Source organism: Podarcis erhardii, assembly GCF_964252035.2.
Source record: "Podarcis erhardii genome assembly, chromosome: 2".
Classification (NCBI taxonomy): Eukaryota; Metazoa; Chordata; class Lepidosauria; order Squamata; family Lacertidae; genus Podarcis; species Podarcis erhardii.
In genome coordinates, this window is record NC_138498.1 from 39,690,922 (window position 1) to 39,710,544 (window position 19,623).

Below are 19,623 nucleotides of genomic sequence, written 5' to 3' on the forward strand. Positions count from 1 at the left end.
TAGGTACTGCTTTATAGCGAGAAGGTAAATGGGGTTTCCGTGTGCTGCGCTGGTGCTGGCTCGCCAGAGCAGCTTCGTCACACTGGCCACATGACCCGGAAGTGTCTCCGGACAGCGCTGGCTCCCAGCCTCTTAAGTGAGATGAGCGCACAACCCTAGAGTCGAACACGACTGGCCCGTACGGGCAGGGGTACCTCTACCTTTACCTTTTACCGTATTTTTCGCCCTATAGGGCGCACTGGCCCATAGGACGCACCTCGTTTTTTGGGGGGGAAATGAATAAAAAAAATCCCCCCCCCAGCTGCAGGGCTGGGGCGGGGGAAGCTCCCGCCAGACTTGCAAGACTTGCGGATAGCTTCCTGAAGCCTGGAGAGTGAGAGGGGTTGGTGCGCACCGACCCCTCTCGCTCTCCAGGCTTCAGCGAAGGCCTGCATTTGCCCCATAGGACGCACACACATTTCCCCTTCATTTTTGGAGGGGAAAAAGTGTGTCCTATAGGGCGAAAAATAGGGTAAATGAAATTTAGGACAGCAACTCAACTCAAGTTGCACTGCTCTTTGAACTCTATATGGAACTGAATAGGCTTATTATAGAGACTCCATAACAAACCATAGGAAAAGATTAAACCAAGCACATTCTTAAATTGAGATACTCTTTAGTCGAATTCATTTGGGTGGTGGTTGTTGTAAATTTACTGCCTGATCATAAGTGACGTGTGCAGAAAGATAAAATCTTTTGCAAGATACTGTATAGTTTTTTCTCATTTAAATAAATAAAATGATGGTCCACTCTTTCCTACCTATCTGTGGGAGTGAGGAGAGGCTCCATAGCTCATGGCAAAAGCTACAGTCATTTAGGAAGCTGGCTGTAATACAGCCACACCCAAACCTAATGGGCCCTGCCCAGAATGCCATCTCTCCCCATAGGCTATTCTGGAGAGGGATCATTGTGCGAGTATACAATGAAGCTTAAAGCCTAAATAACCTCTGCTGGTTTGACTAGTGTTTGCTTTTAAAGGTATGGAAGGCAATATATACACCATGCACCTATTCTTGTGCTAAATTGAGTTAAATTAGAACAAATTGTTGAGTAAGCATCAAGTAAATTCTGTTGCAAGTTCAACTCTTTAATTTAAGTCTACTAAAATTAGGTTCAGGGTTGTTAATTTAGCCTCCATAAAATTATACTGATGGGCTTTAAAACAGTTTTATAAGTCATGAGCTATTAGTTACTGTGCCTTCAGACACAACCCTGAATGGAGAACGTGATCCAAGATACTCTGGAGTGTTATTTTATCTCCTAAACAGTAACAAGTCATGAACTGAAAATCTCCTGGCTTGGAATGCAAAGCTTATCTTCAGCTGTTTTATGAATGGGGCCCATAGCAAACTACAGTAAAATTATTCATAGGGATAGAGATTATTCATTGGGTTTTCCTACAATAGTTGAAAGGAAAGATATTTTGATGGTTACAGAGTTTTGCCTTTGTCTTAGGAATCAGCAGTCGCTGCATTAGCTGCTCTGTGTAATGAATACTACTACATTGAAGAGGAGGGAGCAAATCCAGCTCAGCAAGGTACTGATTCATAATGTTTGTCTCTTGCCTTTATTAAGGGATAACCTATGATGATCTTGTTAGCTAGAAAACTTCCTACAGGAGCAGAACTAGTCCTTAAATAAACATCTCGGTGGTTAGCAACTTCTCAGGACCAGCCCAGTTATTTATGTGGGCTTCCAAGACGCACTTAATTGGAGGTGACAGCAGCATTGCTTGTCCCTTTTGGAGAAATGAAAGAATTCTGATTTGCACATGTGTGAGACAATGTTTGTAATATGCCTAGTAAAGTGCCACTTGAATTAAAGCAGTGAAAGTGTGCACTTCTGAATCAACTCTTCACTACAATTTTACTTCTCTACAATGGAGTTAGAGTTAATAAAGTTTTGTAACATGGGAAGAAAATTTGCAGATCAGAGCTTTTATGGTGGTATTTGGGGTGTTCCATAAGTGCTATAATACTGCTAATGCAATGGGACGCCTCCCTTCTCCCCCCTGCACACATCCAGAAACCTCCTTATCTGCTCTGGAAGCTTGAAGAAACACCTTGGACAGATTTGGGGCAGGGGCGGGCTGTGGAGAAGGGAGAAGGCCTTATTGTGCAAGCAGAAATCCTTGTGCTGGCAGAATTCATTAATTAGCATTACATTGAATACAGCCTTTTATGCATAAGTAGAAAAAGGCATAATGCATAAAACAGCTGGTGCCAGCAGGCATGATCCAGCAAATGGCACCCAGGCACAGCCTTCTACCACTTTATGTAGAGTGTGCTACTTCCTCTGTATTTCTCTCTCTCTCTCTCTCTCTCTCTCTCTCTCTCTCTCTCTCTTTTAACCTACCCTGCAGAGAGCCTGAAAGGGAGAGGAATGCAATTGGAGGGAAATAGGATTAATTAGAGTAAGATTGCTGGTGGGTAGCAACACCCCAACTACTATCCTCTAATTTGGAAGAATTTACAGGGCCTCCACCCGAATAAGTAGCATAGCAAAACATGGTTAGTTTTTGTACGCAGTTGGGCATGATAATTTACCTGCAGAGCTTGATGCTCTGGGTTTTGGTCAAAGCTTGAAGATCTAGCTTACATCTTCAAAGTACAAGCTTTACAATGGAAATGAAGATGCCCAGCTTTCTTTTTTATATGTAGTGATATTTTTATACATAATTTCTTTTATTATCATATTTCTTTTTTATATGTAGTGATATTTTTTATCACTACATCATATTTCTTTTTTATATGTAGTGATATTTTTATACATAATTTCATTCTCCCCACTTCCAGCAGTTTCTTCCCTCTGTAATTTGTTGTATTTTTCTTCAACACTTGCTTTAGCTTGTAGCCATTATTTCTGTTAAATCAACAGTTTAGAGATCATGTATTTCATTGTGTTATCACATTTACATTTTCTTACTAGTCCCATCTTATAGTCCCATAGGCACTGTTGGTACTTATCAAGAAACAGCCTATGCCAAGTTTTCTGCAACCTTTTAATTTGGTTCCTTGTGCTGCTAACAAAGTGTCTTTGAAATTAAAATGAGTGCTGATGAAATTTCATTATCTTGGGTGTTCTCACAAGACATATAAACAAGAGTAGGGTGCCTGTGTTGCTTCAGGCCTCAGTGTTTTATATTTGCACAAATAGTTTAGAGATATCTAAAATACCTGTGCTATTTCTCAGATGTTCGCAGAAATAGCCTCTTTGAGGTGTGTGTTTGTGTATTTCCCCATTCTATACTTCTCTGAGCATCTTAAAGTTTATACAGTGGTACCTCGGGTTACATACGCTTCAGGTTACATATGCTTCAGGTTACAGACTCCGCTAACCCAGAAATAGTACCTCAGGTTAAGAACTTTGCTTCAGGATGAGAACAGAAACCGTGCTCCGGCGGCGCGGCGGCAGCAGGAGGCCCCATTAGCTAAAGTGGTGCTTCAGGTTAAGAACAGTTTCAGGTTAAGAATGGACCTCTGGAACGAATTAAGTACTTAACCCGAGGTACCACTGTACAGTGGTGCCTCGCAAGACGAAATTAATCCGTTCCACGATTCTCTTCGTCTAGCGGTTTTTTCGTCTTGCGAAGCAAGCCCATTGACAGCTTAGCGGATTAGCGCTATTAGCGGTCTAGCGGCTTTTAGCGATCAGCTGAGAAGCGGCTTATCAGCGGAACAGCTGATAAGCGGCTTAGCGCTTAGGGAAAGGGCAAAAAAAAGCGGGGGGGAAACCGCGGGAACTCGCAATATTTTTTCGTCTTGCGAGGCAACCCCATAGAGAAATTCGTTTAGCGAAGCGCCTCCAAAACGGAAAACCCTTTCGTCTAGTGGGTTTTCCGTCTTGCGAGGCGTTCGTATTGCGGGGCAACACTGTATAGCATACTGATGAATTGATTTAAGAAGAAGTAATAAGCCTCTGCATGTGCTAAGAAAATCCATCTTAATGTGGTCTTAATTTGAGCCAGGGTCATTGGGCTTGGTTCTACAATCAGTACCAGGGCTTGGCAACCCCAGACAGTGTAAAGCAATAATAAAAAAGAGTAAATGCATTTGAGTTGTTGCAGAACTCCTTTCCTTCGGCATTGATTAATCACAACCACCCCCTTCATAGCTACACAATTTCCAGATAACAGTGTTAGTTGCAATTCCAGGCAGGAACGAATGTGGGCATCTCTCACTTTAAAAATCAAGCACTACCTCCAACAGCTGTGCTGCAGAGAAATTCCTTCAGAAATGTCACCTTGTTACCAGGTTCCAGCGTGTGGAAACCACTTCCTGGAATCCAGTGAAGCATCTTCCTCAAGAGATGCAAGGCTGGAACTTTCAGTAGATTTATGCTCGTTGTTGCCTTAGAATAGTGTTTCCCAACCTTGGGCCTCCAGCTGTTTTTGAACTACAATTCCCATCATCCCTGACCACTGGTCTTGCTAGCTAGGGATGATGGGAGTTGTAGTCCAAAAAACAGCTGGAGGCCCAAGGTTGGGAAACACTGCCTTAGAACACATCCTTCAATTCAGTTGTGAAAGGATGAAACTTTGAAGAAAATTAGGCCTGCACAGTCATGTTGAGTACACTTGTCCTGCTTTCCTAACAGTAAAAAATTTCCATAGTAAATCATTTGAATGACTAGACAATGACTGCAGCAATTTGAAATCACCTTTTCTCTCTCTCTGGAAATAATTTATGCAAATATTATAGGACTTTGGCGCAATCTCCCCATTCCCCACCCCATGCCAATTTCTAATTAATGATACTATGACTTGTATTTATCTAGATGAACTGGTGAATCAATACATTTCAGGCCTTCAGAGCCATGAGGAAATGACTCGGTGTGGCCTTTCATCAGCCTTAGGTGCCCTTCCTAGGTTTCTTTTAAAAGGCAAGCTTCAGGAGGTGAGTTAGAGAGTGGGGATTTAATATTTTTAATATTTTTTTGTAAGTGCTTAAAGGAATATCATGAAGGAACATACAACAATACAGTATTGCTGACCATGTTTGGTGGTTTATAACCAAATCTCCGTCAAGGTTTCTGTGTTAATCTTAGTTTCTTGTGGAAATGATTCTTTGAAGGGATGAGGGATAGACACCATACTCATAATAGGGCAAAAAAAGGCAACCAAGTAATGGGTAATGGGTAACTATTGCCATATTGTGGAGCGGGCAAATAGTTTCCTCTTCTAATGTATTGCTCTCCAGCAGTGGCGTAGCGTGGGTTGTCAGCACCCGGGGCAAGGCAAGTAATTTGCACCCCCTAACCCATGGATTTGCGCCCCCTAACCCGTGGATTTGCGCCCCCTAACCCTAACCCCCAGATGTTGTGCCTGGTGCGGCCGGCCCCCCCTGCACCCCCCCACACTACGCCACTGCTCTCCAGCAACACTCTTCAGTAGCCCAACTCTTCCTGGGGGTGTCACTGTTTTCTTCCATGGCAAGGGAAGCAGGAAAACTAACAATAAAAAGCTTAGATTTTTTATATATAGTTAGACATTCAAACCTCAGAGTTGTGCCAGGGAAAAGAACAAGTGTTAGGCACACTTATGAGGAAAGTGGAAAGAGACAAATTTGCTTTATATCTTTACAGTAGTGATGGGAAACCTCCATGAGGGCCAGCAGTCCTTCCCATTTGGCCCATAGGCCATTTTGGTGAAGCCACACCCACCTGTGATGTCATATGACATTAGATGTTGTATTGGTGAAGCTGTGGCACCACATTCCAAAGGAAGAATTGGGAGTGACTATTCTTCCTTTGTAGCTGTGGCTATACATTTGAATATGATGCCAGGTGGTTGGCCCTGCCCAGCTGTCAAAATGGCCTTAGGAGGGCTGGCCAGTTCTCCACCTTTGCCTTATAGAAAGGCTATCCTTCCTTGTCAGATAAAGCATGTTAGTGAAGGAGTATCAGGAGGCTTGCATTGGACAGTCTTTGTATCCTGTACCTGTCACAAAAACGGAGGGTGAATTTAGGATGAAGCTAGATGCCTGGCAGCAAACACAAGATTACCGATTGTGTGTTCATGTCAAGTGTGCAAAGTAAGTGTGTGTGTGTGGCCACTTTAACTTCTACTGCTTTTTAGATAATTTCTCACAAGCAAGCTGAGTACAATACTCATATACTGTTTTTGTATTGTGTTGTTCCAGGTTTTAGACGGCTTAAAGGGAGTCACTACCATTTCCCCTCAGTATGTGAGCTTTGCTGAATCCAGAAAAGATGGCCTAAAAGCTATTTCAAAGTATGTTCAACAGTTTGTATATGCCTTTATATTTGCCCTGTAATGTGAGTGCCATTAATGAGGGGAAAGTGTTGGCCTTGTTTTTAAGACTCTGTCCTTCTATATCAGATAATAGGGAACCTTGTCTAGCTCCTGGGGCCTTACCCACATGACCTTGAGTTCTTTGCTGGCACAGGAAGGAACAGAAAAGCAGCAAATTTCAGGCCCCAAGGCCCACTCTGGATCAGGTCCTAGTGTGGGGGATAGAAGGGCTTTCGCCCCTTTCCCCACCACTGTTGTCCCAGTCTGGATTGGGCTGCTGCACATGTAATTTGTATTGCTCGCAACCAATCCATTGCAACACACAAGCCCTCCTTAGGTGGTACCAGGAAGGGTTAAGTCATCACGGTAGGGATGGGTGCACTACCTCTGCACCCTCTTCACTGTTCTTGCTGCCCTCTGACTCCTGGGAAATGACCATGTGAAGTAGGGAGCCTCTTCTGTACTTGTGGGGTATTTTAGAAACTTGGACCATAAGGTTTTCAAACAGGTGATGAGCTTCCCTCAGGCTTCCTGCTGCACAAGGTTGCCTTCCCCAAGGTGACTGATGAAGAGACTTTTGCTGAGGCAGGCGGAGCTAACATGTTCATCCCCACTGCCTCCTCACACCTTACTGGAAATGCCTGGAGAAGGTTATTGTGAAAACCTCACTTAAGTCCTATGCGTCTCTGTGTACGTGTGTTTGATTATGGGTGTGCCTGGCCCTGTGGGTTGCTGGAATGTGGCTCCCTCAAAGCTTTCTGTGTGGCGAGTCGCCATGTAATCTACATGGCCACCACAAACCCAGGTACCTATGTCTCTGATAATCAGACCTGCTACTAGGGTCCCTGTTTCTCAGAGGAGTAACCTCAGCTCAGTTGGATAGCTCTTCATCTCCCAAGGAATGAGTCACTTCTAAGAGATTTCCCTCTTCCTAAGAGTGACATCTTCCTTCCATAATACCCCAGGTCCATGTTACAGCAGATAATCTGCCACCCTTGGGAGTAAGATGCTGCTTTCATTTTCCCCGAAGACCTTACCCACCAACCGCCTTCCCTCTCTTGCACTCAGAAGATCAAACTTGTTCCCTCTGAGCCAGGAACTCACCTGTGAGTTGGAAGCTTGTAGAGCACTTCCAGAAGCTCACAATTTTAGGATAGCATCCATAGAAAGTACATTTCATGAACATTGATAATTGATACCTTTCATAAATATGTTTAGCAGTTTTGTTTGCTATTAATGCATAAATTTTAATCCGTGAGTCGTGTGTGTGTGTGTGTGTGTGTGTGTGTGTGTGTGTGTGTGTCCCCTCTTCCTACAGGGTTTGCCTAACAGTAGGTGTGAAAGGGGAAGGATCACCAGCTGAAGTTGTATGCAGAAATAATGTCACGGAGATCTACAACATATTGCTGAATGGTCTTAATGATTACACAACGGACAGTCGGGGTGATGTTGGAGTATGGTAAGGCTTTGTTGTTGCTTATTGTCCCATCAAGGCAAAAAGTGGATAGGATTCAGAGAAAGAGCCCAGCAAATATTACAAGGCATTCTGGAATAGGATGCCATTTCAGTTCTACCCCGCCCAGAGGAATCTCTTATTGAACTACAAATGTAACCTGTAGAATGAAAATGCTAAAAGTGTGCTAAAAGCTTTTATTAAGTTTCTGGCTCATGAATACCATTGATGGGCATTCACTTCCGAAAAATATACAGTGGTACCTCCGGTTGTGGCCAGGATCTATTCCGGAGCTCTGGTCGGATCTCAAGGTTTCCGCAACCGATCGCTTCTCGGCCTTTTGGCTAAGATCAAGTGTGGGTCAAGGTTTCCGCAACCGGAGGGACCGCTTCTGTGCATGCACATGCGGCGGTAGAGCGCTTCTGTGCATGTGCAAAGTGGTAGACCGCTTCTGCGCATGCGTGCGTGGCAAAAACCAAGAAATATACTTCTGGGTTTGCCGCTTATGTATTGCCTGAAGTTTATGTAAGCGGAGGGATACATAAGCGGAGGTACGACTGTAATTCATAGAGCAAGAAGGTTACAGACTCTCCCATCCCTTTCACCATTCACTTTCATTTGCCGATACTTTAGTATTGTTTTAATACTTCCTGGGGCATATCTATAGCGCAAGTGACAAGATTGACTGCTTAACTCGCATGCTGGTGACTGGACAGCAGAGGGCGCAGTTGTATCAGCTGTTGGGCTCTCTCATGTGTTGCTACCTTTTGCAAGCATTTGCACATATTATTTTAAAAGCAAATGAGCTGTTGCTATCTCTACTATCTACATTCCCTAGAGTGCTAATTTGACATAAACACAATGGCATAAATCCAGCTCTGCTTTGGGTGCACTGAAGCCCATGGATTTAAATGTCATTAATAAACAACCTCCTTTCTGCCAGAAAATTCTCAAAATTCAACCTTTTTTGATAGTTTCGTGTGAGAATTCCAGTTGCTTGGTGTGCAATGTTCACTCTCCCACTGTTACATCGTGTTGAGTCAGGATTACAAATAAATAAGATAAATCGTTACACTTTGTACCCTTTAACTAGTGCTTTCGTTCCATTCCAACCACATAACAAGCGTAATAAACTCAAGTCTTCATCTTTGAGCCCTAAATCTAAGAATAACTAGTGTAACGTCATGTCAAGTACCCAGTGCCTAGAAAACATAAGCTATGTAGCTATCCAAAATTCTTTTTGATTATATTTTAGCGTCAAGAAAATGTATTTATTTAAAATATTCAACACAGGGTTTCAATGTGGGATACAAACGAATACTAATCAAAACATTAGGACATAACATTACAGTCACCATCAGTCTTAAAACTTCAGTGCAGCACCTATAAAATTCCCAGCCAAACATTGAAGTTAATGTGGTGAGGCTGAACAAGCTGAAGCTTAATCCAGGCACGACCAAGGTGTATGAGTAGGAGAACTGCTGTCTCTGGATATACAGTTCTAGGTGTTTTGCACTCCCCTTGAAGAACCACACCAGCAGTTCGGTAATGATCCAGAACTTGTCACCAACTGAGGAAGCTCAGGTGGCAGCTGTGGCTAGGATAAATTCAGCTGGTACACCACATGTGACCCTGTCTAGAAGGGTCACATGTGGTGTACCAGCTTGATAGATATCTTGCCTCAGTTATCTATGCATTTGCTGCAGCCAAACCATACTGCTGCAGTGCTTTCTGTGTGCTGTTGCCTGTGAAGGCTGGAAACTGTAACTGGAAACTTGTGGCTGAGGCCAGGTTATGGGAACATCACCCATACCGTACCAGTTGCAGTGGTTGCCCATGTATATCAAGGCCCAATTGAAAGGGCTGGTCATTACCTTTGACACCCTGAAGAATCTGTGGCCAGGTTACCTGCAGGATTGCCTGTGCTCCTAACAAACTACATATACCTTGCAATTGGCATTGGAGAACTTGCTGCATTGCCCACTTGTTAAGATTATCCGGCCCTTGTAACAGAGGCTTCTCACCAGTGGCCCCACGAATGTGGAACTCAGTTTCTTCTGAGACTCAGCAGGCCTCATCCCTGTCGATGTTTAAGAGGGCCTTGAAGTCCTGCTGTTTTCTTGATGGCTTCTGGTTAATGCATACTGCAGTTTTATGCTGGCTTTTGGATTTTCACTGTTTTATTGCTGACTGCTTTGGTTGTGCTCTTAAGAGTAGACATGAAATGATATTATTATTATTATTATATTGCAATGCTGTTTTGATTTTAAATATTGTTATAAGCTGCTTTGTGGAGATACTTTCACAGAGATCAGTGTGGACATTTCTTCAGTAAATAAACCTTGTTGGTTGAGGAGAGGACTAGAAGATGGGAAAGCTCTCAGTGGTCTTGCCCCTCTTCTTGCAACAAAGATGAGTGGTTTGGCATAAGAACTGGCTGGAAGGGCACTCTTGTGAATCTTGCCTACTTGGTACTGCTCTTTTTTATTTTCTTAAAAGTATGTATTTTATGTATAAAAGTCAAACAGGTTTAGGAAAGAATTGCTCTTGTATATGAAGAAAGCTTTGGTTGGATCTTTTTTTTAAAAAAAAAAAGATTCGTGGGAAAGCTAACCAACTGTATTTTCCATATGCAAACTTAACATTCCTTTTGACAGTTTGGACATGTCCCAGCGCATAAACTGTCTTCAGGTGTTGGATATGAGTACCTTAATAGTAAGATGTCATACAAAAAGAGGAAGAAGTATTCTTTGATGAAAGGTTGCCAAACGCTATGATGCAGTTTATATCCCCCCCCCCTAATTCTCACTTACTTGTCCACCCATTTTCAGACTTCATATGCATTTGCCTTCTTTTCACCTTGGAAAAGTACAAAAATACAAAAGGCAGGCCACTGTGATAAGATAGTGATAAGAAGAACAGTTTTTTGTTACTAAAGTAGGTTAATAGCTCTTTAAATACTCATTGGAAGCATCTGTAGACCAGGTTTTAGCTTAATTATGTGAACACATGTAATATTCATATGCATGAAAAAGAAGCCAAACTCTCTATTGAGATCAGGAAGGAAATGTTCTGGGCCATCCCAGTGTGTCCTAGATGAAAATAAGTTGCTTCTGCTTGTGCAAGTTGGGACACCCAATTTCTGCTGCTACCGCCCCCTCTACATACACTGCAGCCCTCTGTACCACATCCTACTCTGTTAACACCCAGCTGGGATGCAGTCCCAATTCTGCTCACCCTCCTCAACAGTTGCTGTCTACTAATAAAATAAAATAAGAACCACATCATTTGCTTTCCTGCAATTAACTGGACGTATAACTTGGCCCTTAGAATGGTCCTTTGTTTTCTACTCTTCCTTTGTTATATGTATGTATGTATTCTATATCACAGAGACTGACATGGAAGAAAGCACACTGATATATGAGACTGTGGCGTGAAAGTATATTATTCTGATCATAGAAGCAATGTAGATTTACATGAAGCATGTCCGTAAGAAGTTAGAAATTTACAATGGCAACTTGCTTATTTTTACAGGGTGAGAGAAGCTGCTATGACCAGTTTAATGGAAATGACCCTTTTGTTAGCACGGACTGAGCCAGAGCTAATCGATGCAAATGTGTATGTATTTTGCAAATATAATCTGTGAATGCCTGCTGTATGGTTAGGTGATGAGCTGTTTCTGTGAAAGGCTCTTTCAGTAATCCCTCTTACCTATGGGATTCAGTTACTTCCATCAATACTGCTAATGAAAGAACTGGAGCACAGCCTATCTTGCATCTGTTGTGAGTACAGGGAATGCAGATTGTAGCTTCTGATTATCCCTTCTTTGTTAAACTGCTTTACATTAATAGCTATTCCCGCTTACGATAGATATTGTGCCTTTCCTGCGCCAAGAAACACTGTATCTATTTTTATATAATTATACATTTGAAAAGTTATAGCTATATATGGGTTATAATAAAAGAATTAAAACCTTAAAAATACTGCGCTAGATACAGTTATAAAGAATATTCAGCACAGGGAAAGCAGTCAAAACAGCTGTTTTGCCAATCTTGTAAAAAAAAAGGCAAGCTGAGTAGATGTGCTTCATGGGTCTTCAAAGATAGGAGAGAAATTTGGTCTAACCACTCCTAGTAAATCTCAGAGTAAAGTAAAAGTATGGCTTCTTTACACAGCTGTTCTCACTTCCTTTGCTGAAGGAATCCTTAGCAGGGTCTGAATGGAAAATGTTAATGGGGATGGGGAGTAGTCATATAGGGAGAGGTTTCTCTGGAATATGTTGTTCCAAATGCATGAGTGTTTTGTGTACTAAACTTTAGCTCCAAGCGGATCATGTGCTGTGTGGCTCAGCAATCAGCTGAAAAAATCGACCGATTTCGAGCCCATGCAGGATCTGTATTCCTCACACTTCTGTACTTTGACGACCCTCCAATTCCACACATACCCCACCGGGAGGATTTAGAGAAAATATTTCCAAGGTAAGTAGTATCTCATTGGTTTAGAACGTATTAGAAATACGTTTAAAGAGAATATTTCATTCTGTCTTGTTAAGGAGTAGACTTTGGAGATTCAGAGTGGCTATTTATTAGAGAAGGAAAGGGAAAGGCAACCTAAGTTTTGTTCTGGCCAGATCCATAAATGGGGCTTGGGGAACTTCCCACTGTTATTGGACTCTCACTCCCATCCTACCTGGCCATTAACCATGTTGGTTAGAACTGAAGCAAGTTGGGGTTCAACAACTCATGGAGGGCCACAGGTTCCCCATCCCTGCCGTATGTTATCAAGTGTGTGGGATTTTCCACCTTTGGTCATTTCGTCAATCCAGTAACTAGTCTTCGCACAGGGTGCGAGTTATCAGCAGTTCCAAAAGTAAGTAAAATGTAGTGATTTGTTAAAAATAATGCTTCAGAAGCTGATGTAAGCAAATTATACTTTGTGCATACAATTTAACTTGGCATCTCAAGCATTCCTGCATTTTGCAGAGTGATCCTATGGTGCTGATGCAGAAATTCCATGGTAGAGCTACTGCTTGCTGGCTTCCTGCCTTATAGCTCCCTTGTGGTCAGCAGGAAAGAATTACTTATAGGAGCTTCAGGACTGGGATAGTTGGAGGTTTCATTTGGGTGTCTGTATGCAGAAAGAATGAGGGGACCAGGATATTCTGGATCCTTGCGCCATTCCTGGTATTCACCCAAAATGTTTCACTGCTCTACCCCCACCCCAGCAGGCCATCTGCACCTGCCAACCTTTCCCTGGGTGTACCTGTGGCACTATAAGTGCCTTCCCACTGGCTGTGATCTCTCTCTACCAACAGAATGGGGCATAGCTGCATCTTGTGGCCCCCCTACATGTCTTTGACTAAATTTTGGATTGCACTTTCAATTGAATTTTAAAATGCATTAATGTGTAATACAGTTAATGGTAATAGCACATTATGAAAGCCCCATTTAAAATACGGTTATACTGCTGCATTGACAAAGAGTATTTCTGAGTCTTACTGTCAAAGGATGCCAGCTTTGATTTCTGTGGATAATTTTTCTACTTTAAAAATGGAGATTTCAGAGTTTAGCAGCAGTTTTGGTGAAACAAACCATTGCTCAGGAGGACATAAGGCTTATGTTACCTGCTTTCTATTGCCCTTGCTTCAAAAGGGACCATCTTTTCTGTTGTTGACAGGTCAGAGGCAGTAACCTTAAACTGGAATGCTCCATCACAAGCCTTTCCCAGAATCACACAGCTTCTGAGTTTGCCATCTTATCAATACCATGTTCTGACAGGACTGACTGTGTCCGTTGGTGGATTGACCGAATCAACAGTAAGTGAATTTTAAGAAAATGTTTGATTGGTAGGCGGTGTCTAAGAATGACTATGTTAAGAGCCATGTATCAATTCAGGTAGTAGTTCATTTCTGGAAGCAAGTTGCTGATGTTTCTACTGCTAAAGTCTTTTATTGGGGTATGAAAGTGTGGGAGGCACCCAGCCTATTGCTGTTTAGCGTGGCTGAAGCCTGGTTCAGCTCATCCCTGTTTGTTTCCATATAGCAGTTTTCATCACTTCACTACATACCTCTTTTCCTTTATTCTAAGGTGCCGCAGCACAGCACACAATCTGAGAAACCCGAGGCCAAATGAGAGAGGTCCACACTGCAGTTCCTCCCCACACCAACATCTCCTTTCTTGAAAACTGAGGTCATGCTGGCATGGAGAGGACTGCCAAAGAAACATCACAAACATAGCCTTTCACTCCCCCATTTTCCAAATTTTCTATCTAAATTACAATTAGCACCTTGTTCTTGGGCAGGCTTCCGAAATCCAGAAAAGCACAGTTTGAGCGCAACTTGACGATCTTGCCAGTCTCTCTGGATAATGTCAGACGCCATACAGCCTTAGAAACCTATTAGTATTCTAACTTTATTTGACTTGCAAATTTTGCTTTTAACAAGCATTTCTACTTGTCACTGTGTTCCTTGTAGTTTCCTGCCTCCAGTTGCCTCTGAAAATGAAACTAACTTGGAGGATTTTTATTATCACTACTGGCAGTCACAAGTAAATTAAGAATGTGGGGCAGCTTACAGCTCAGACCTATAGGTTCCTATAGAGGGCTGTGACACTGTTGCCACCTAATCAGCATCAGGTAGTGACTGACAGCTTAGTGTTTGCTCTATCCTACTTGCTGTCCTTTCTCTGTACTCCATTTACAAATGGGTGTTGGTGATACTGAAATTCAGCTTAGTCACATAGCTTTGTTTGGCCAGTGAGAACACGATCCCACCTGCCCATCAACGTCCTTGCAGGCTGTTGCAGTAATGTGCTTTGGTTCTGCAAGTCTCCCCACCCAGTACTTACTGTATAGCAGCTTACCAATGAGGCTGAGCTACTAGTGTCTGGGAAGCCTTGTTCTTATTAGCACAGGATTCATTAAATCATTGCACCTTTCTGATCCTGCCCCTGCAACACTATGTCCTTGTTCACATTCATTTCATGCACAGTTGCACTGCCTTGAGTTATTGCAGTGGTGTAATACCACTACTCAGAATCATGTGAGTGCAAGAGTCCTTGAACCTGATTCTGGTCCTTTTCTTTCTACAACAGACCATCAGGCTTCCAGTACTGTTAAGTATGCTGAGCCTTCACATTTGTAGAATGCTTGAATGTTCAGTTCATGATGTCAAACTCTTGCGGGTTTTCATAATGAGGTGGAGATTAAATTTAATTTTGCTTTAAATATGAGGTTTTTCCTACCCAAGTTTCACAGACAGAGAAATAGCCTTGAGTTACTTCAAGAGGTCACAGAGAGGTTCTTGCCCCCAATATTTTCATGTTGGGTTTTTAGAATTTGTTACACTTAAGTTTTGAAACGTGTAAACAGTTTGATTGCTTCCAGCTCTTTTGATTATTGTTGGCTCTGCCTGCTTGTTTAAGAGAACAACCTTCTGTTCCGCTTCAAAAACACTGTTGAATCATTAGCTCTTTGTAGACCTCCCTAGAATATATCTCAGTTTACTTGGGTTGTAGTCCAGTAATTTCCAGACATGAAAGAAGGGCTAGCGTGCCTCTGAAAATGCATTCATTAAATAATTAAAATGCTCCTGTGAGCCCCAAATACCACCTACAAATTGGACTGCTCGCTGAATGTCTGAAATATTTCCAATAGTCTCCTTAGGAGCCAGGTAATTCTACCCTTTCTTTGCATCAGTTTGGTCAGTCCTTCCCAGTGCAGATTTATGAATTGCACATTTATGAATTTATGGAATTCTGTGCAACATGATTTGGTGACTGCCACTAGCTTAGATGGTTTTAAAAGGAGATTAGAGAAATTGAGAATAGGTGTATCCATTGCTTTTAGCTATAAAAAGCTATTTTAAACCTCTGTGTTCAGAGGCAATATGTGTTCAGAGGCAATTAGTGATCAAACCAAAGGTGAAAGCTGTAGGAAACTATGTAGCACAGGAGGCATTCGTCTAGAAAAACAGCGCAAAGTGTTTTCACATAGGATACGAAAGTGGGCTCATAGGTTGTATCTGGTATACGTGACAGCATAATCAAGTGGCTGATAAAAGTAGGAGAGGGGGGAAATACCATGAGTTCTTGTGGGTCAACGTACTATTTTCCCAATCGTGAAATTGATGAGATGGCAACTTCCGACTGGGAACATACAGTTCAGTATGTGAATACAATTCAGAGCTCTAGTATTGTTAGAAAAGTGCCTCTGCATCCAAGTTGTCCCATGGCTTGCTTGTCAAGTTTGCAAATGGATATTAAAATCACTTGAAAGGGAAAGGAAGTGACAGCACTAAGGGGACTGGAAGGCAAAAGAGTAAAGAGGCAGAGGCTCAGTATACCGTATTTTTCGCTCTATAACACGCACCTGACCATAACACGCACATAGTTTTTAGAGGAGGAAAATCCGTAGGCATGCCACCCGTAGGCATTCCCTCCATAACACGCACAGACATTTCCCCTTACTTTTTAGGAGGAAAAAAGTGAGTGTTATGGAGCAAAAAATACGGTAATCCTTTCAGTGGAGAAAAAGATGCACTGGGTTGGAGCCTAAGTCACACTTAACTCCCATTGATTTTAATGTGTTCTAAGTTAGTGATGTATGAATTTCCATGTTGGTTTTAATGGGACTGAAGTAGGACTTAACTTGCTCTGGATCCAGTCCAGCATGACCAAATGCTAATGACAGGATTCTATATTTTTGCCACTTCAGGGTAGTCAATATGTCAACATCTGAAATAATCCAGAAATGATGCTCTCTTTTATTGGCCCTTATGGGCTGCAATGCACTATTCACTGGTCCCCTGCACTGGAAAAGAAATACGACTCGCTGAGTAGGCCTTTATCTTACTGTTTGGAAAATCACTGGTGGTGAGGCATTGTTCTCTTGTGCCTTTATACCATATTAAAAGAACTTTAAGGACTCGCAAAACGTGCTGAATTTATTAGAAGTGCAGTAGTTCCTGTGAATCTTACTGCAGTCTGGATCTTAAGGGTTAGTCACAGAGGGTGGATGAAGGTAATGTCCTAAACATAGGCAGGATCCCTCAGTAGCCATAAAACGTAGCAGTCTGTGGAAAGAGGTCCTTGTTTTCTCCCTTCCATCCAAGTCTGTTTAGCAGTTATAAACACTGTGCACATGTAGAAGGGACTGTGTTAACAGTGCACATATTTCCTGGATAAAATGCAAAACTTGCCATGCCACTGGCTGCTTTTCTTGCTTATTTAGCTGTACATTTAAACATCCAATTACATTTCCTGTTTAACTGAAATGGCACAATGTTACCAGGTTGTTAGGGGTCCTTGGTTATAAAGGATGCTGAAGTGTGTTTTTCCTATTGTTCATGTAGTGTCGAATTCCTATCGATTTTAAAACCTCAAAAATCAATTTTCACTTCTCCCCTGCTCCCCAGTCTGGAAAAAAAAGTCCCTCGGAGATATAGTGAAGGCTGAAGTTAATCTTTTCATGTTTGTTTATTGGAAGTGTTTTTCGCTTGCAGGTAAGGTGCTCATCACAGAGCCTGTTCAGTTATCTGAAGGGAATTCAGAGCAATATGGATGCAATGAACATCTTTTGTGACACACTGCTCAAGGTCTTTGAGGACAATCTGCTGAATGACAGGTAACCTGTATCTTTCTATAGGGGCTTGTTGGGCACATTCCTGAATGTATTCCTGTGTTTCCAGATAAATCACTAAAAAACGTCACTATAGTTTTCCATCTACTCTCTTTGACTTGGAATCTATGGTTATGAAAAAGCCTAAGGCCAGCAGTGCAAGTCAGTGGGCCAAATTTTTTTTGCTAATTTGCCAGGCATAAGAGATAGGAAGGCACAATAACTCGGCTAACCAAATTGCATTTGGGGGATATTTTCCTGAATGGAGCACAGGCTATATAACTAAATGGCAGGAATGGGGAACTGGATCTGGCCTGAGGATCCAGAACTGGCCCCCCCACCTCTGCCTCCCTGTCTTGTCACCTGACACAGGATATGATATCAGTTGATTCAGTGTTCAAGCCATGGAAGCAGTCACGAGCTAATCTCCAAATTTGGCACTGTATTCTCACAGCACTGAGAACAAAGCAAAGCCTCTGCTGCTGGCTGCCTCTTAATTATCAAGGAGCAAATGGAGGCTTATCTCTGAACTTGGCATTATGGTCCCACAAAGCACTCTAGAAGAGAAACGTGCACCTCACTATGTAACACACTCTCTCTCATGAACTATGAGTCCCAGAAGAACTTGTTTGTTCCTTCTGGCATTTATTTCCTGTGCACAGGCAAGAGGAGCTAGTGGAGTGGTAGCCAGTTAGCAGCAAGTTGGAGGAACAAACACTAGAGTTATCAGGAAACATGGGGTGCAGGCTCTAGAACATAGGTGAGGAAATGAATTGTAGGCCTCTGATCATCCAAGACTATAGGGCATGAGATCCCAAGGGCAGGGAGCAGTGTCACCATGCACAATTAATATGGATACAGTGGTACCTTGGTTTATGAACTTAATCTGTTCCGGAAGTCCGTTCTTAAACCAAAGCCTTCTTAAACCAAGGCAGGCTTTCCAATAGCAGAGGTGGGGACCCTCCAGATGTTCATGAACTCCAATTCCCATCAGCATGGCCAGTGATTAGGGGTGGTGGGAGTTATAGTCCAGCAACATCTGGAGGGGCCACATGCTCCCCACCTCTGCTCTAAATTTTCGAAACAGATGAGGGATAGGGTGTGTATGTTAATGCTTGAACACTGCCAGTAAAACTATTTCCTCATCACATTCTGAAAAGGGTATGTAGGCCAACAGCCAGAAAATGACTGTGTGCAGGCACACGCCCCACTCCTTAATGGGAATATTCAGATGTGTGTCTCAATGTATAAATTACAGAAAGGAATCCAGGAGCCTTGCCAAACTCTTGCAGACTCTTATCTGACCATTCCCTGGAGCTAAAATGGTTGAAGTTTGAACTTCTGCACTTTGTTTTTCCCATTTCAAATTTTGTTTAGGAAACGAACTAAGTATTGTGTTAGGTTCTGGATACTGGAGAGCCATTGCGTCACAGGTTTACACACTCCTGCACTGTTTGTGTGCAGAACTGGACAGTATCCTTGCAAATGTGTGGTGCCCACACTAGCCAAGATAGCAGGAATGTGATGGTGAGGGCATTTGCAGGGAAGCTTTTGCAGGAGGGAAGGTGCACAGTCCTGTCTTCCCATCCCTTTCATTACATGTTGATTCCTTGCAAATGACTCCTACCTTCTGGGCAGACCTGGTTTCAGATCCTGGCTTAGGGAGAAAAATTAAAAATCCATCAGGTTGGTAAATAGGGAGAAAGCATTCCTTTGATTCTCACCCCAACACAAAGAGCATCTAGTTTTGCCCTGTAAACACCACAGTGTGTGATTCCCCCTATGGAGTAAGAATGGTCATACGGGCACTGCAAACATGTGTGACTGTATTACCACCTGACTACTGCTTTATGATCTCACGAAGTGTGCAGTTAGCTCTCTGTCATTCTCTCAAACTAGTTTTGGCTATCTGAAAAGACAGAAGTGTATGAACTTTGGCAAAAGTTTCCCTTTTTAATCTGAACTGTGAAAGTCCCATTGCTAGTGGTGTCAAACATGTTGCTCTGTCTTCTGTGTGTTTTCCTCAATAGGGTATCTGTACCGTTGCTAAAGATGCTGGACCAGATATTGGCCAATGGCTGCTTTGATATTTTTCTAACAGAAGAGAAGTAAGTACTAATGAGCATAGTATAAAGCCTCTCTTTCCCTGCCTCTCCTCCAATTGCTGTTGTGCTGCAGGAAAACAAGCCATAGTATGGCTGGGTGTGTCATCTGAACCCAGGGTCATGATCAGAAGCCAAGGTTTTTTGCTTATTGTGTGTGG

At 42.5% G+C, this 19,623-nt stretch overlaps 1 protein-coding gene across 4 annotated transcripts in view; it reads left to right on the plus strand.

The window, feature by feature from the left end:
• The window catches only part of TBCD (tubulin folding cofactor D), a 122,147-nt gene that overhangs the window by 93,724 nt on the left and 8,800 nt on the right, over positions 1–19,623 (plus strand). For all 4 annotated transcript variants that reach the window (XM_081848643.1, XM_081848646.1, XM_081848645.1 and 1 more), the window contains exons 27-35: positions 1,495–1,576; positions 4,816–4,934; positions 6,180–6,271; positions 7,611–7,751; positions 11,280–11,363; positions 12,065–12,223; positions 13,422–13,560; positions 17,245–17,366; positions 19,391–19,468. In XM_081848643.1, the coding sequence (XP_081704769.1) occupies positions 1,495–1,576; positions 4,816–4,934; positions 6,180–6,271; positions 7,611–7,751; positions 11,280–11,363; positions 12,065–12,223; positions 13,422–13,560; positions 17,245–17,366; positions 19,391–19,468 (1,016 nt within the window). The remainder of the gene's footprint in view (positions 1–1,494; positions 1,577–4,815; positions 4,935–6,179; positions 6,272–7,610; positions 7,752–11,279; positions 11,364–12,064; positions 12,224–13,421; positions 13,561–17,244; positions 17,367–19,390; positions 19,469–19,623) is intronic.